The sequence below is a fragment of the Cololabis saira genome, chromosome 13, assembly GCF_033807715.1.
Source record: "Cololabis saira isolate AMF1-May2022 chromosome 13, fColSai1.1, whole genome shotgun sequence".
Lineage (NCBI taxonomy): Eukaryota > Metazoa > Chordata > Actinopteri > Beloniformes > Belonidae > Cololabis > Cololabis saira.
Genome location: NC_084599.1, coordinates 39,319,289 through 39,338,260, shown reverse-complemented (window position 1 = coordinate 39,338,260; position 18,972 = coordinate 39,319,289). Strand labels below are relative to the sequence as shown.

Genomic DNA, 18,972 nt, shown 5'->3' with positions numbered 1-18,972 from the left:
CCTCTCTCAATATTGCCACCATCCATTGTTCTCCAAACAAACCAGGAGCTCATCTGTGACCCTTTTATGGCAAATTGCTGATTGCATATTGCACAACAGCCTTTGGAGTTTAGAAATGTGATTGACTGTGTGTTCTGAGTGAACAGCAAGAGAGGGAATTCAGGAAGAGTGTGCAGGATATTGGGAATTGTGTGTAGTGTTGTGAGAAATGTGTGGTATGGAATGGGAATTAGAGTCTAGAGCAGTAAATGTGCTTGGAGTTCAGCAGGATTGGTTTAGCCACCTGAAAAATGAGTTTCAGGTTGTGCACATTGTGTCTGATGTTCCAATAAATGTGTTTAAACAATTGTGAAAAACTGTAAAATAGGTATTAGATGTTATAATAGGTCTCCTTTAAAGCCACCTGGTGTAGTAATACCACTTCTGACCACATGGGGGTGTACAGATCTGCACCAACGAGGGGGACGGCTCGTCACGCAGGACCGGTCTGTCCCACCAGAGTGTTTGTTTATCGGCGGACGACAAACTGATCCTTCATGGTGGATGTGTTGCTTAGCAACCATGAAATACCACAGTTCAGGACCAGAGGGTCCTGAGGCGGGTCAGTGGACCTTCCTGTGATTTCAGAACATCTGTATTTTACAAGCACGAGCTTTACGAAGCGTCTCAGCGTCTCGGCACCGGACACTCAGAGACTGATCTCTCTCTCTCTGCGTGGGACGAGTCGGTCGGTCGGCTGCAAGTCGTCAGGAAGAGGCTTGACAGCAGAAGGAGGAGGAGGAACCACTTCAGTGGAAACGGGAGTCTGGTGTGGGAGTGATGGAGAGTTTGAAGCCAGGTCTGGTGAGTTTGGCAGGAACAGCAGTTCACATACGTCATGTCTTAAACGTTCACGTCGGGCACAACGAACCAAATCTGCACCAAGTTCCTCAAGATGATCAATGACTGATGAGTTTCCATCTGAACCAGAATAAAATCCTGCTTCAGCCTTCGTTTTCACGGTTTTAGGTTTCGTTCTTTCACGAGTCAAAGTCGGTAACTCAGAGATGAGTCGACGCTCGGACAGGTCAGAACCCACCAGTACCCGTTAGTACCTGTTAGTACCAGTAGGTACCCATTTCAATACTGCATGTTGAAGTACAACCGCAGAACTCACTTTCCCATCATGCTTTTATCAACTTAAAGCTGAGGCTTATATATGCATTTTAATATATAGTGTGTGGTTTTTTTTTTTAATAATTAATATAAACATACAGGACTGTCTCAGAAAATTAGAATATTGTGATAAAATCCTTTATTTTCTGTAATACAAAAATGTCATACATTCTGGATTCATTACAAATCAACTGAAATATTTTTTGATATAGGATATTTGAGTTTCTTAAACTGTAAGCCATGATCATCAATATTAAAATAATAAAAGGCTTGCAATATTTCAGTTGATTTGTAATGAATCCAGAATGTATGACATTTTTGCATTACAGAAAATAAAGGACTTTATCACAATATTCTAATTTTCTGAGACAGTCCTGTATGTGGGGGGCAGGGGGCATCTGCTGCAAATCTGAAATGAGAGAAACGGAAACACAACGGGCACACAAGCCTTTGGAATCTGCAAGAGAGAAAACAAACAGACAGAAACGGTACCAGGCAGAGACACAAACAGCAACCAGTCCAGGTCCCTGAGACTGAATCAGGACTAGATTACTGCGATTATCTGTCCCCCAAAACTGTGTGGGGGGGCATGTAGGAGCAACCAAGATGAGCAAGGCCTTAACCCTAATTGCTCCATGGTGTGTGTCTCAGATGTAAGTCGCTTTGGATAAAAGCGTCTGCTAAATGACAGTGGTTGCAGCAGTAGTAGCTGTTTTTTAAAAGATCAACAGATTCAGCAACACAGGGGGAGGGGGTTCAACGGTTTGGGGGCCGCGGCCTGAGAAGACTCGCCCCCTCCCCAAGTGTTAAAGGAGTTTTAGGGACCAGGAGGAGGTTGTGGCTGGATGGGTTCGGGGTCAGGAGGTCAGGGATGTACCGAGGCCTGAACACGTGACGCTTTTATCCGTTACCAAGGTAACCATGAAGGATGGTGAATTAGACTCATTAAAACTGGTAAAAGCCGATCATTGAGCCGAGAAGACATAAAAACATGCATAATAAATCCCAGATCAGCCACTGAGAGCGTTTTTTTCACACCTTTATCCTTTTATTTAGATCCGTAATCAGGTTGGATGTTTAGTGGCTTCAAAAACGCTCCAATTTACAGCTTTACTCCTAATAAAACTACAGATGACGCTGTGAATCCAACGCTATAATAGAATAGAGAGTAGAATAAAGCCTCTATTGTCATCATACACAGTATAATGAGATTATATATGGGGGGGTTAGTGGTGAAAGGAACCCCCCCCCCCAAACTAAAGCTACGGCGTTTAACAACAATGACCTCAGCTGGACTGATGAAGCAGCTGGAGCTGAAACACGACAGCTGTCACTCACACGAGCCGGAGCATCCTCATCTGAGCGACCAGAGTCACCACTGCTGCTGGTTCAAGGTTCCAGTCCCTGATGAGTCACGTGATCTCGGGTTTAATGACAGACGATTAAAAAAGTCCGGAGCTCATCTGAGGACGGAACATTAAAGAACAATAAAATGAGGTGTTTCCCACTTTCTTCCTGGTCTGCAGCTCAGAGGAATTAATTACTCTGCAGCAGGAACGGTGGCGGGAAACCCCCGGGGGGTGGGCCCAACACGGGACTTAACATAAAAAGGGGAAATAAAAGTGGAAAGGAAAGATGAATGTGATTTTATAGCAAGTTAAAGCTCAGATGATGATGTCAGAAAATAAGAGAATAGGGTTTTAATTCACCCTTTTTTGTGAAAACACACAGTGTCTAAAAACTGTTGAATTGAATTTTTATTTTGAACATGTAACAGTAGAAAATACAAAACAAAACAATAATAATCAATAATAAATAAATGTAAAAAACAAAACAAAACAAAAATATAAATAAAAACATGCATCCACCATAATTAACATGCTCGAAAAGGAGTAGGAAGAAGTAAAAACGTATTAAATCCTACCCCCTAAACTATATTACATTATGATCAAAATTTATTTATTTAATTTCTATACAAAAAACAAAAGATATCTATATATACATATATAACACATACACACACACGTATACAGGACTGTCTCAGAAAATTTGAATATTGTGATAAAGTTCTTTATTTTCTGTAATGCAATTTAAAAAAAAAAAAAAAATGTCATACATTCTGGATTCATCACAAATCAACTGAAATATTGCAAGCCTTTTATTATTTTAATATTGCTGATTATGGTTCACAGTTTAAGATTAAGATTCCCAGAATATTCTAATTTTTTGAGATAGGATATTTGAGTTTTCTTAAACTGTAAACCATGATCAGCAATATTAAAATAATAAAAGGCTTGCAATATTTCAGTTGATTTGTAATGAATCCAGAATGTATGACATTATTACATTAGAGAAAATAAAGGACTTTATCACAATATTCAAATTTTCTGAGACAGTCCTGTATATATATATATATCACATACATACACATGCACTAAAAGCAGTTTACAAGAACCAGAAAGTTGAGCCCTGAAATGAATCACAAGTGAAAGAAAAACAAACTTCCCTCCTGATTAAAATCTCAGTCATTCATGAGTAGTTCTGGGGGGGGGGGGGGGGGGTGATGACAGGCTGCAGTAACGCCCACTTCCTGCAGGCGGCGCCTGGAGTCGGAGCAGCGGCTCATAAAGGGGGCGGCTGCCTCTCCGGGGGGGCGTCTGTTCACCGTGTCAGCTCATTCTGCTGCTGATTCTGCTGCTCAGTCTGAGGCAGAAACACAAAGGAGACGCCGCTCTGCTCTCGTCCTCCTCCAGTACTCATCCTGCACTCCTCCATCATCCATCCATCCATTCATCCATCATCCATCCATCATCCCTCCGTCTGCTGATCCGAGCAGGAGAATGGATCCTCTGCTCCTCCAGCTGGTCTCAGGTAAGGCTCGGTTCCTGGTTCCTGGTCCAGCTGATCAGCAGCTTTGATCAGCGGCTGACGAGAGCTTATCTGTCCTCTGTACTTTAATCTCCTGATCTGAGGTGAATGGTTGATCGATCGATCTATCGACCCTGTATGCAGTTCTAGTCTGATTTATTGTTTTGAGCTCTACAACTGGACCCGAGCTGACCCAGATCCAGATCCAGATCCAGATCCTGCAGAGGTCTGGATGTTTATTCAGCAGGAGTCCAGAGTTCTTCTGTTTATCTGTTATTGTGTTGAGAAGAGCTCGACCTCGAGCAGCGGTGGCGTCACACTAGAGGTGCTGGGACTCTGCAGACCGTCACGTCTGCCTGGTTCTGGATCTGGTCTAGCCTGGACCAGATCCTTCATGCAGGACCTGGATCAGCTCCCCGTCGTTTGAGCTGTGGCGTCAAATTAAATCAGATCTTACTCGGCCCGTCGGTGGGGGATCTGGGCCGCAGGGGGACCAGCGGATCCACCACGAGGTCTCGGACCTCCTGGGGAGACGTCTGGACCGGAGCAGATGTTGATCTGGATCCTGGACATTCCTCTCAGCGTGGACGTCTCTGATCCAGATGTTCCAGCTGTTCTGTACACAGTTAACGCCTCAAGACGGGCCGAGCTGCAGGATTTACAACCTGCTCTTTCATCTTGTGAAGGAGGGACCACCAGGTCTGGATCTGGACCTGCAGGTCCTTTACCGACCACTTAGGGCCAACCCCAGTGTTCACCCTACTTTCTACCACTAGCCCTAAAAATGAAGCCACAGACTTTAGGGTCCTTGTAATCTTCCCTAGGGATTGGGACACCACTTGCTACGTCACTGCGTGGTTTACGTTCGGGTACGTAAGCGACTGCGTAGTTACGTTTGCACAAATGTCACACCATATCAGGAAGCCCAGAGATAAAAGCTGTTTTAATTTCCGCTGTAGCGCTGTTAATATGCCACTTTATTAAGTTTTAATATTTTTTCAGGCGTAAAAGTAACCGTTAAGATCCCCAACCTGGGCTCAGTTTATCCAAATAACGCCTGTTAAGAAATTTGATCCGATGTTTTCGGGGAGGAGAAGTACGTACGCCGTACGGAGAAGCACCGTACGGCGCGCATCGCCGCGTAACCTACGCTGTAGACTCTGCGTTGGTGTAACGCGGAACCATAAATCAGCTTTCATTCTGGTGAGATCTGAAAAAACTTTGCAACAACGAGAAAGCGAGTGATTATGTACATTCACTGAGTGAATATTATGAAAGTAAAATATATATTTCTCGCTAGAAATGTAATCAAAACGCATTTTTATGCAGAAACTAACTCAAAATATTGATTTTATTCACTAAAAATGAGAAGTGTCCGCCATGTTTTTTTGTTTGATTCAGTCTGCAAATAATGACGTAAAGCATTCTGGGAAATTTTTCTGGCCCTAGGTCGCCAAGTCAGCATCTGAAATACCTCGCTCTGAAGGGCTAGATTGATACCCCCTACCCCTCGTTATGTCCACTACCCCTACATGCAAAGAGGAATTGGGACACCACTACCCTCACGGGAACGCGCAAAATTTAGGGGTAGGACTGAAAAGTAGGACTAGGGCAGGGGTCGGCGAGCCGCCCTAGTGGCTCCTGGAGCTTTTTCAAAAATATTTGACCTTTTTTTTCCTTTTTATTCTTTTTTTTTTCTTTTCTTTTTCCTTTTTCTGTTTATTTTCTCCTTTTTTTCTTTTTCTTTTTTTTTTCTTCTTTTCCTTCTTTTTTTCCTTTTTTTCCTTTTTCCTTTCCTTTTTAATCTCGACATTTCGACTTTTTACTCGACATTTTTCTCGAAATTCATAATGAAAAAAAATGATACAAGACTTTTCATTTTTTGCGGCTCCAGACATATTTGTTTTTTGTGTTTTTGGTCCAATATGGCTCTGGCCGGCCCCTGAGCTAGGGGGTGTATTGGGACTGGGCCTAAGATCCGGATCAGGACCTGTAGTTCCTCTACTGACCTCTAGGGTCCAGACCAGGACCTCCGGTTCAGATCCTCATTAGGTCAAATGTAACTTCCCAACCGGGTCAGATTGAGCCTCTTGTTTTGATGAATAACCCCTTGACCTTTCCAGCAGGTTCTGCTGGTTCTGATCAAAACCCGAATATTAGCAATAACCCGGTTTTGCACGGCCATGTAAACACCAATAACCCCTTTGACTAACCAGAATTTGCTCATATTCCGGTTTTTAAAAACCTGAATATGACCCCTGGGTTACTCCTTTTAAAACCTGAATATTGGGTCATGTAAACGCCAAACAGAATATCCCCATCAAACGGAACATGAATTTGTTTTCTGCACATGTTCTGTTCACAAGGAATCCTGGTCTTTTGAGTCCAGGAAGTTCTTATAAACACGGAGAAACCAAGACCAGGAGGAGACTAATCACTTCATAAATGTAATGAAGGATATGAACATTTCTGCATTTGTAGACGGTAGACGGTGATGATACAAATATTTTCTGCTCAGGAAACGACTTGAATATACTGGAAAAAGCAATTAACAGAGAAATGACAAAACTAAATACATGGTTTAATATAAATAAATTATCACTAAATCTGGCAAAGACCAAATTCATGTTATTTGGGAGAAATAATGTAAAGAAAAGCATAAACTTGCAAGTTAATGGATACAATATAGAAAGAGTGAGGGAACATAAGGTTCTGGGTATATTAGTGGATGACCTCTTGACATGGCGACCACATGTAAAAATAATTCAAAATAAGATGGCAAGGAGTGTGTCTATTCTGTGGAAATTGCAGAAATCTCTCAATTTAAACTCGCTTAAGACCATATATTCGGCACTAATAGTCCCACATATGAGGTACTGTGTAGAAAATTGGGGTTTCACTTACAAGGGCATTACAGAACCAATATTTAAATTGCAAAAAAAAGCGCTTCGCATCATTCATTCTGTCCCAGCCAGGGCACATACGAACGAACTGTTCATAAAGACGAAATATCTAAAACTGAGAGAGATACTTCATTTTCAGATGCTACAAACAATTTACAAAGCAACACAGGCGGCATTACCAGTAAATGTTCAGAAATTGTTCACTCTTAGTCAAGGTCCTCACAGCATGCGCAGCTTGCTGCAGTTTCAACAGAAAAAGATAAGGACAACGATGGGAAGCCATAGTTTGTCAGTAGCTGGTGTGAAAATGTGGAATAGCCTAAACAATGAATTAAAGTTAGCAAGAAATGTAACTGTTTTCAAACATGGGTTAAAGAAACTGTTATTGAAGGATTATCAAACCTAGGTACACGAAGGCAATGTCTGGCTATGTGTACAAAACAATGGCAATGTGGGAAATTCAGCACTGGAAACAAAACATGGAAACAAAACAAAGTCACTATAAAATGTGTGTGTGTGACATTGAGCTCATTGACACACGCACCTCCATTGCAAAGTGGATTGCATGCAAAAAGAGGCTTGGACATAAAAATAACTGAACAGTGGACACAGTAGTAAATCACAGGAACGGTGATCAGGATGAGTGGACTGGACACGTGTACAAACATACATGCTATCTGGACTGTGAAGGATGAAATTAGACAAATTGCTATGTGGTAAACTATGTATCTTACTGAATTCTGTTGTTGATGTGATCATGAATCTTACATAGAACGGGGCGGGACTTTGATAAGCGTCAGCTTCTCCCGTACCCTTTTCGTCATGTGCTGAGTATGCAATGTATAATGTTCTGGAGATGAAATGTGTCTATATAAACATGCCGAAATAAACTAAATAAAAAAAAAAAAAAAAAAAAGTACCGGGATAAAAGATTTACAAGAAGGTGGGAGAAAAGTTGCGCGAAGCAGGATTTGTTTTGAATTTGGATACAGGAAGAAGAAGCGGAAATGATGCTAATTGCGTCATCACGTTCTCCGTGCGTCGCTGGTTTGATCCAGATATCCAGAATGATTAATTGCCATGTAAACAGGGATAATCCTGTTTGCTCACGCATGTAAACGGAATATTCCGAATGTTTCAGTAACCGGAATATTAGCAATAACCTGAATTTCGACTGCATGTAAACGTAGTCTGTGTTTGGTCCGCAGCGCTGCTGCTGCTGTGGGGCGTCCAGGCCCTGCAGGTGGACGTGTTTCCCCGCAGGCCCGTGTTCCGGGTCGGGGACCGGGAGCAGCTGGTCTGCCACATCCGGGACTGTCCCACCACCCCGACCGTGATCTGGTCCCCGCCGGACGACCGGCCCCTGCCGGGCTCCTTCCACACCAACCGGACCCACTCGGTCCTGACGCTGCCGGCCGTGCAGCCCGGCGACGAGGGCACGCTGCGCTGCAAGGTCACCTGCGGGGGCGATGTCCGGCAGGGGACGTCCTCCGTCCAGGTCTACGGTGAGTCCCCCGAGACGATACGGGTAACTTCAATACTATGGCGATATGTGGCCCACGATAACGATAATATCACGATACACGATATCTACGATATTCGATATATTGTAAGAAATTTCATCAACGATATATCACGATACATGTGACTGAAAAAGAAAAAATACCCATAAAAAGCAAAACGTCTGTAGTGATGCATTTATTCAATGCCAAAACTTGATACAATGTGCAAAGAAGGTGCATTTGTATAGAGCAGGGGTCAGCAACCCGCGGCTCTAGAGCCGCATGCGGCTCTTTAGCGCCGCCCTGGTGGCTCCTGGAGCTTTTTCAAAAATGTTTTTTTTTTCTTTTTTCTTTTTATTTCCTTTTTTCTCTTTTTTCTTTTTTTACTTCTATTTTTCTTTTTTCTTTTTTTTCCTTTTTTCTCTTTTTTCTTTTTTTACTTCTATTTTTTCTTTTTTTACTTCTATTTTTCCTTCTTTCTTTCTTATTTTTTCCTTTTTTTCTTCTTTTTTTCCTTTTTTTCTTTTTTTACTTCTATTCTTTTTTCTTTTTTTTCCTTTTTTCCTTTTTTACTTCTATTTTTCTTTTTTCTTTTTTACTTCTATTTTTTCTTTTTTCTTTTTTTTACTTCTATTTTTCTTTCTTTCTTATTTTTTCCTTTTTTTCTTCTTTTTTTCTTCCTTTTTCCTTTTTTTAATCTCGACATTTCGACTTTTTTCTCGACATTTCGACTTTTTTCTCGGCATTTCGACTTTTTTCTCGACATTTCGCCATTTCCCTTCATTCTAAGGCTTATACATACAAGACTTTTTATTTTTTGCAGCTCCAGACATATTTGTTTTTTGTGTTTTTGGTCCAATATGGCTCTAAAACATTTTGGGTTGCAGACCCCTGCGTTATACCGCATCACTGCCTCCTAGTAAATGTAAACACTGTACAGCTGGAGAAAATTAAAGTGCATGAACATTAATAACGTGTTTTATATAAACCAGGAAAGTGCACTGCTTTGTTTCTAATATTGAAAAGTCAGTAAGCAACTTAATTTTGCATAAAACCTCACTGCCTCCTAGTCTTGTAAATGTAAACACTGTACAGCTGGACATATTGGACCAAAAACACAAAAACAAATGTGTCTGGAGCTGCAAAAAATGAAAAGTCTTGTGTAAGCCTTAGAATGAAGGCAACACATGCTGCATGTAGCTATAAGTTATAAGTTATAACTTGCTACTTGGCTGCAAATGTAGCATGCTAATTAATGTCTTTCCACATGACTCTTTTTGTTATGCAAATCTATGGAAGAGTATTAGGGCCAGGCAGGAGAAAAATGAAAATATTTTAGAGGAGGAAGATTTTCTTTTCATTATGCTCTTTGAGAAAAAAGTCGAAATGTCGAGGAAAAAAGTCAAAATGTAGAGAAAAAAGGCGAAGTTTTCGACTTTATTCTAGAAATTGTATTTCAACATTAATCTCGACATTTCAACTATTTTCTCGACATTTTTACTTTTTTCTCGACATTTCGACTTTTTTCTCGACATTTTAACTTTTTTCTCGAAGTGCATAATCTTCGTCCAAATCTTCGTTAACAGAAATGTTGAAATTTTATATTTATTCTACACATTTTTACAGCGTCCCCCATCGATTTCCATTTTCAAACATTTTTGAAAAAGCTCCAGGGAGCCACTAGGGGGTTGCCGACCCCTGAGCTGGACAAATTGAAGTGCATGAACAATAGTGCGGAGACAACCACGTAAATCCATTATGTGTGTTGTAATAAAATATCGATATTTGCCGTCAGTTTATCGTTTATTTATTGCGGCAGAGAGCACAACAATATATTGCAATATCAATTTTTTCCCCCTCTGGTTCCAGCCTTCCCGTCAGCCCCGGTGATCTCGGGTGAGGGCCAGATGCGACTGGGCGTCAGCTCCAGCCTCAGCTGCCGGGTGCCGGGCCTGCACCCGCCGGAGCGGCTGAGCCTCACCTGGCTCCGGGGGGACGCCGTCCTGCAGGAGAACCGGGGTCTGGACCGGTCCACCTACACCTTCGTCCCGCAGCACCGGGACATCGGGGCGAACATCAGCTGCCGGGCGGCGCTGGAGCTGGACGGGCTGCCGGCCGAGGACACGACCCGGGAAACCACCGTCCCCCTCAACGTGCTCTGTGAGTCCGGTTGTGACGCAATGGGGACGGAGATTATATACAGTATAGAGGGAATGTGCATGACGTCACAGATGCGACTTCACAGCGAGTTTCGCCCACTGAGTGGCAGAAAGACTGACTACGTTTACATGCAGTCAAAATTCTGCGTTATTGCTAATATTCGGGTTTTAAAAGGGTTATTGACTGCATGTAAACGCAGTCACTGAGTGACAGAAAGACTGAGTGTCAGAAAGAGCTGTTGTGCGATCGACTCTACTCATAGATTTAGCAAGAAATCAGAGTTATCGTTTTACAGACTGCCGAAAAATACGCTTAAGAGAGACAAATGGATCGGTGCAATTCACAGAAACAACTGGATTCCAGACACCGAAACATGGATTTGCGGTTCCCATTTTTATATCAGGTAATGTTGGATTTTTGGGTAGCTAACGTTAAACGGTCAAATCATGAAGTTCGGCGTCCTCATCACTTTAATTTCACCAACAAATCCTGCCTTGAAGTCGGACCAAGCGTCAAGACTTTTGTATTCCTTCAAGCTTTGCTTCGTGTATTTCCCCGGTGTAGAAATTAAGTACATATAAATATCAGGAAACTGGATTCGTGGCCAAATATTAATGTCCATGGACCACTGGTTCTTGGTAACTGTACCAAATATTAATGTCCATGGACCACTGGTTCTTGGTAACTGTACCAAATATTAATGTCCATGGACCACTGGTTCTTGGTAACTGTACCAAATATTAATGTCCATGGACCACTGGTTCTTGGTAACTGTACCAAATATTAATGTCCATGGACCACTGGTTCTTGGTAACTGTACCAAATATTAATGTCCATGGACCACTGGTTCTTGGGGAAACTGTACGGGTCACTGTCAAGTCCAACTGCCTTTAATTTAAGCCGATAATCGTCTGTTATCCCGTCTTCTCCACTAGTTGCAGCTATTTTTACCACTCAGTGCGAGTAAGGGGGCTGGTCCAGTGGAAAAGTGACGTCAATGCATTAAATGAATGGTATTTTTAGCGTATCTGACCAGCCCCCCCTGCTGGATGTGTTGCCTAGCAACCGTCCTAACTCCGCCCCCCTGACCGGCCTGACTCCTCCCACAGACCCCCCCGCTGACCTGGCCATCTCCCTCTCCGTGGAGGTGATGGCCGGCGCGCCGCTCACGCTCAACTGCTCCGCCGACGGGAACCCGGCGCCGAGCATCAGCTGGAGCTTCGGGGCGGCGGACGGCGAGACTCTGCGGCGGCGTGGCGCCGGCCCGCTCACCTTCACCGCTGTGACGCTCGCCGAGGCCGGAGCCTACCGGTGCGATGCACAGAACTCGGAAGGAAACCGGACCGCTGCCGTCAACGTCACCGTCCTCGGTGAGAATGCTGCTGCTTACTAGAGTTCCCCCCACCAGAGTTCCCTAGTTCCCCCCATCAGAGTTCCCCCACCAGAGTTCCCTAGTTCCCTCCCATCAGAGTTCCCCCCCACCACACAGATGAAAACAATAAGAGTTTATTTGATCTTATTTGAAACGTCCGTATGCTGATGATCCTGCCCCGTTCTCCCCCCCCCACTCCTGATTGGACCCTTCTGTTTTGGGAGAAATCTCAATTAGGTTCTAGGAGTGGTCGGCTGTACCAAAATGAATCACACACACACACCTCGCCTTTGCTATAAGATATGAATACATTTATTAGCAAAAAGCAAGCATTTACATAGAAGACATCCACGAAACCACCAGTTTGCTAGGATAATTCGCCAAGTTATCCCCCGCAAATAGCAGTACACACACAATTACTCGTTTGCTAGGATAAAGTGTCAAGTTACCCCCCGCAAGTGGCTGAGCAATATTCATCACACACAACTACAAAGGTTTTTTAAGGCCTATCTTACCTCGACACAGAACTGGAGAGCCGGGGACAGTCCGGATAGAGTAAGCCAAGGGAAAAAAAACGCGCCGGCCGTCCTGCACTGACCCACGGCAGACTCTGAATCCGGACTTCCGGCTACCGCGTCTTTATACCTCTCCCTCAACACCTTGCGGAGGGGGGGGGGAGGCCTATTCGCCCCCCCGTCTGCAAACTCTCAAAATAAGTTTCGGCTCACAGGGACCGAAAGCCCGTGCGAACCAGGCTCTTTCTCACAGAAAAACAGGCATTTGCTATGATAAACAGCAGGTGCGTGGCTGACTAAAAACTAAAGCTGTGTTTTGGGAATCTAGGGCACTTTCAGGACACAAAATTTATTTTTTCTCCCTTCACCTTCAGAAGCTACAAGAAGCCTTTAACGGGCTCCGTCCCTCCTTTATGGATCTGAACGGGTCTTAAAGGACAGGAGAACAGAAGTAAAACCAAATCCAGTGATTATATATATCTGTCTCATTGATCTCTGTGTTGTTTCCACCCGTCTGCTCCGTAGCTCCTCCCACCAACACCTCCATGTCGGTGAGTCCAGGCGACCAGGTGATGGAGGGTCAGGAGGTGACGTTCACCTGCCGCTCCGAGGGAAGTCCCGCCCCCAGACTGGTGCTGAGGAGGGAGGGGGCGGAGCTACAGCAGACGGAGGCCGGCCCCCTGACCCTCAGCGTCCGGGTGGAGGCCTCGGCCCTCTACGAGTGTGAGGCCTCCAACCAGCACGGTTCCCAGAAGGTCTCCACTTTCATCACCGCCAGAGGTACGTCTACTGTTTCCAGTAGTACACACCTCACTTTTACTTTCTCTCTCGTCAGTTTTATGGTTTGTTTTTGTTGGCAACGTCCTGCAGTCTCGTGGAGTGAGATCAGAGATCGGAGGAAGAGCTACTTAGTGGACTTCCTCTGAGCCGGAAGAGCGACTAAATCATTCACTTCAGAAGCTAATATCCCTCCTAAGTATTTGTTAGTGTGTATTTATATCTAGATAGATAGCTATGTTACATGTATGTATGTATATATATATATATATATATATATATATATATATATATATATATATATATATATATATATATATACACATACAGGACTGTCTCAGAAAATTTGAATATTGTGATTTTCTGTAATGCAATTACAAAAACTAAAATGTCATACATTCTGGATTCATTACAAATCAACTGAAATATTGCAAGCCTTTTATTATTTTAATATTGCTGATCATGGCTTACAGTTTAAGAAAACTCAAATATCCTATCTCAAAAAATTAGAATATTCTGGGAATCTTAATCTTAAAGTGTAAGCCATGATCAGCAATATTAAAATAATAAAAGGCTTGCAATATTTCAGTTGATTTGTAATGAATCCAGAATGTATGACATTTTAGTTTTTTTAATTGCATTACAGAAAATAAAGAACTTTATCACAATATTCTAATTTAGATAGATAGATAGATAGATAGATAGATAGATAGATAGATAGATAGATAGATAGATAGATAGATAGTGATATCTATCTATATATATATATATATATATATATATATATATATATATATATATATATATATATATATATATATGTGTGTGTGTGTATATATATAAATATCTATATATACATATATAGAGCGAGAGAGATATAAATATCTATATATATTCCAGGTATCCAGAGAGGACAGACTCCGTCTTTCCAGATTAAACTAATTACGTAAATAAATGTATCTTTTCCTCCGGAACATGAGCAGAGTTCATCCTGGATGTTGTCACCAGTAACCATGGCGACAGTAAACCCCCTCCTCCAGTTCACCCTCATTACAACCGGATCTATTTTTAGATCCCTCCAGGACCGATGTATGTCCATCCCCCCCATACAGCGGTGCTTTGGTGTTCAGAATGAGTCTAAAACGCTGTAGAACTGTAAACAACTCTGCCTTAGCAACAGTAACCAGGGAGGTCAGTTCAAAGCTGCACATCAGTGAGGACAAAGTTCTAAAGCAGCATCCGTGTTATGACACGAACCCCCTCGAGTACTCGTGTGTCCTGCTGGATTATTTATCTTTGCAGTGAAAAATGTGAATATAATCACACTGAAAGACGATAATGTGGCATTCTGGTCGTGGCTCAGAGTCGAGTCTGAGGAGCGGCAGCTGGTCCGTCCAGGTCCAGATCCAGGTCCAGGTCCAGGTCCAGGTCCAGGTCCAGGTCCAGATTCCTCCCCTCTTAGAGGGGGGTTCTAGCCGCCCTTGTTTATATTTCTGTGATAATTGATGGGGGGTCGTGTTCTGGTCTCTCCGATCCTGGAGACGACCGTGTTGTAAGAGACGCGTTATAAATAAAACTGAATAAAAAATAATAAATAAAATACCGAGGGAGTAGAAATATGTGTTTATGGGGGATGTTAAAAAGAATAATAAATTAAAAAAAGACCACAGTTTGATTGCAGAAGGATGAACCCTCCTCCCAACCTGAACTTTGGAAGCAGAATAAGAGTTTTATTTTTCTTTTCGGAGTCTCTTGTGGAGTTTTGTCTCGGTCGTCCTGCTCCTTTTCAGGTCCAGAGTCCAGATTATGGTCTGGACTCTGATGGACTCTGTTTAGTCTCGGGAGTCCATGTCATAGTGGGTCCATGTCTTAGTGGGTCCAGGTCTTAGTGGGTCCATGTCTTAGTGGGTCCATGTCTTAGTGGGTCCATGTCTTAGTGGGTCCAGGTCTTAGTGGGTCCAGGTCTTAGTGGGTCCAGGTCTTAGTGGGTCCAGGTCTTAGTGGGTCCATGTCTTAGTGGGTCCATGTCTTAGTGGGTCCAGGTCTTAGTGGGTCCATGTCTTAGTGGGTCCAGGTCTTAGTGGGTCCATGTCTTAGTGGGTCCATGTCTTAGTGGGTCCAGGTCTTAGTGGGTCCATGTCTTAGTGGGTCCATGTCTTAGTGGGTCCATGTCTTAGTGGGTCCAGGTCTTAGTGGGTCCAGGTCTTAGTGGGTCCAGGTCTTAGTGGGTCCAGGTCTTAGTGGGTCCATGTCTTAGTGGGTCCAGGTCTTAGTGGGTCCAGGTCTTAGTGGGTCCAGGTCTTAGTGGGTCCAGGTCTTAGTGGGTCCAGGTCTCGGCTTGTATCAGGAATATTTTCGGCCCCGGTGGTTCTGGTTTCCTGTGACCAGCCAGTCCATCTGGTGTCCTAGAAAGACTTAAAGGGGACCTATCATGGCGTCTAATACCTATTTTAAACAGGTGTTGAATGTCTTAAAAACAAACTTTTGATTGTTTTTGCTAAATAAATTAGAAATTCAGCCTCTTAATCATGTCTTTATCTTCCCATTCTCTAACCTCATTATCTATGCAGGATTCTGAGTGGGCAGGGCTATGATAATGAGGCTCTGTGCTGATTGGCTGCCTGAATGACGCAATACAAAATTGTGTTTTTATTGAACACAATTTTTTGAACAAGAATAACACACTTTATACAAAACTGCTAGTAGAGAAAATATAATAAGAAAAAAGAACATCTTGGAGGTTTTATGAACAAGAGACATATAAACAAAAAATAAGATAGACAAGTAAAGTTAATACAAAGGAACAGTAAGGCATTTTAAAGCAACCAGCATCGAGATTTCAGAAAGAGACTTAAAAAGAATAAATAAAAGATACTTTGATATATCGGTTAATAATTTTTTTGCAGAGTTATTTGACTTAATATTTTTTAAAGAAACAAAAAAACGTTTGAAATCATTTATAAAAAAAATGGAAAAAGGGCTTCATTTTTCTCCACTTACAACAATGTATGTGGTATTTAGCCAGTAAGAGAATGACATTAACTAAGAAGGACACTGATTTGTCAATAGTATCTATATAAAAAATAATGTTAACGATTTCTAAATTTGGAATGTCATTCATTTTTAAAGACATTTTTAGACAATTTCTAATTTCATACCAAAACATTTTTGAGACAGGACACAAAAAAAACATGTGATCAAGGGATTCTTCCGATTCATTGCAAAAAACACAGGGGTCCGGAGGAGTTAGTTGTGGGTGTGGTTTCACGCATCGGAGGCCAACCTCTGTAAATCGCGCCCGTCGTTATGTAACAACGGGCGCAGAATCTTATTGGCTCGTAGATCCACATCACACTGGACGGCTCAACCGGGCGGCTGTACAGACACTGCAGAATTTGGTTGCTTTCCTCCTTCTCTGAGTTGGCAGGGTGAGGGGAGACCACTTTATATATGTTAAAGCAAGAAAAAACCTGTTTTTCATAATAGGTCCCCTTTAAAACCTAAACTAGCTCTGACGGCGTCTTCTCCTCTGGTCCTGCAGCTCTGCGGGTGGAGGTCGGGCCCCGGGTGGAGGCGGAGCGGGGATCCTCTCAGAACCTGACCTGCCGCGTCTCTGGATGTCTGGGCCCCCCCACGGTGACCTGGAGGAAGCTGGAGCAGAACCGGGCCGTGGTCCTGGAGCCCCGGCAGCAGCAGGAGGGTCAGACCCAGCTGGTGCTGGGGGGGCTGGACCTGCAGCACCAGGGCGTGTACCGCTGCCAGGCCCGGTGCGGGCCGGCCTCCGGGGCCGGAGACGTCCCGGTGCAGGTCTACGGTGAGTCCAGTCTGACCATCATCACGGAGAGGTCCAGTTCTTATTACACAGTCTGTGGTTCGGGGGGGGGCGTTGTCACCTGTAAATGGCCACCGTTACATGATGTTTTTTAATTTAATTATTCCAAATTAAATCTTTCCGAATTAAACTATTTTCCTTCGAGTTTACATGGAAATAGTAATTCTGAATTGAGGTTTACATGGAAAACATACGGTGGCCAACAAGGGCCAAACGCACTGCAACGGCCTAATGCATCTCAGTTAAGGAAAACGGCTTCAAGTACAGAAACGATTCAAATTCACAAACTCCAAACGAGGTACAAAAAGAGGAACGTGGTGCAAATGAAAAAAGTGCTGCAAAAAACAAAGACAAATGCAGCATCATCAAACGCTGCAAATAAAGAAACGATGCAAAGCACAAAACGATATAAAACAAGAAACCATCTTCAAAAGAAAAACGCTTCATAACTGGTCACTACAACCGGAAGTGCTCCAAACCTGTAGGGGGCGCTCTCTTATTCTCTTATTCTATTCGGATTTAAAATCGGAATAAACCAGCCACTTACTTCGGAATTAAGTCTAATTCGGAATGGCCATTTTCATTCGGAATTAGGTGTTTACATGGTAATTTTTACTCATTTTAAAATCGGATTTAATTTTAATTCTGAATTAAAGAGGAATTAAACTTCCCATGTAAACGCACTGAATCACATCAGATGAAGTCCCGCCCCCTGCCCGGTGATGTCAGAGCGAGGCCTCAGATGGGGGGGCGGTGGTCCTCCCGACGGGGGTCCTGAGGGAAACATCCACACGAGTCACGGCGGTCTGATCCCCCCCCGCGGCGCCCCAGCACGCCTCCGTCGGTTTGTTTGGACACTTTCAGCTGCGCTCGCTGGGGTCAAAGGTCATTGAGCTTCGGCTGTTGATTCAGCCCCCCCCCCTGCTGATAAGCTTCACTTCTTGTCAGCAGATACTCTGCAGTGTTGACAGCGCTCAAGCGCCGGAGTCGCTATAAATACACCCTGATTGGGGGGGGCAGCACCAGGCAGGGGGGGGTCCAGCTGAACCTGCAGCAGCTGGACCTGGACCGGTTCATGAACCCCCCCCAGACCTTTGACCCCCCTGCCCTGAGTAGTCTGAGATGTTGATAATGAACCTGACTAGTGTAATAAGAACTGGAAACAACCGTGAAATCACCAGTAGAGATTCTGCTGCAACCGGGAGATTTTTCCTCTGACATCCATCCATCATCCATCATCCATCCATCCATCATCCATCCATCCATCATCCATCCATCCATCATCCATCCATCCATCATCCATCCATCCATCATCCATCCATCCATCATCCATCCATCCATCATCCATCCATCCATCATCCATCCATCATCCATCCATCCATCCATGCATCCATCCATGCATCCATCCATCCATCCATTATCATCCATCCATTATCATCCATCCATCCATCCATCCATCCATCCATCCATCCATCATCCATCATCCATCCATCATCCATCCATCCATCCATCCATCCATCATCCATCCATCCATCCATCTATTCATCGATCCATCCATCCATCCATCCACTTATCCATCCATCCATCCATCCATCATCCATCCATTATCATCCATCCATTATCATCCATCCATCCATCCATCCATCCATCCATCCACCAATCCATCCATCCATCCATCCATCCATCTATTCATCCATCCATCCATCCATCCATCATCCATCCATCCATCCATCTATTCATCGATCCATCCATCCATCCATCCACTTATCCATCCATCCATCCATCCATCCATCCATCATCCATCCATCCATCCATCCATCCATCCATCCACTTATCCATCCATCCATCCATCCATCCATCCATCCATCATCCATCCATCCATCCATCC

The 18,972-nt window shown here is 43.5% G+C and overlaps 1 protein-coding gene across 1 annotated transcript in view; it reads left to right on the top strand.

Annotated features, from left to right (window-relative positions):
* Positions 1-3,870: 3,870 nt before the first annotated feature.
* Positions 3,871-18,972, top strand: part of vcam1b (vascular cell adhesion molecule 1b) — a 25,092-nt gene continuing 9,990 nt past the window's right edge. The window contains exons 1-6 of the mRNA XM_061738871.1: positions 3,871-4,026; positions 8,135-8,431; positions 10,298-10,588; positions 11,698-11,958; positions 13,001-13,255; positions 16,794-17,066. Coding sequence (XP_061594855.1) covers positions 3,996-4,026; positions 8,135-8,431; positions 10,298-10,588; positions 11,698-11,958; positions 13,001-13,255; positions 16,794-17,066 — 1,408 coding nt within the window. The 5' untranslated portion in view covers positions 3,871-3,995. The remainder of the gene's footprint in view (positions 4,027-8,134; positions 8,432-10,297; positions 10,589-11,697; positions 11,959-13,000; positions 13,256-16,793; positions 17,067-18,972) is intronic.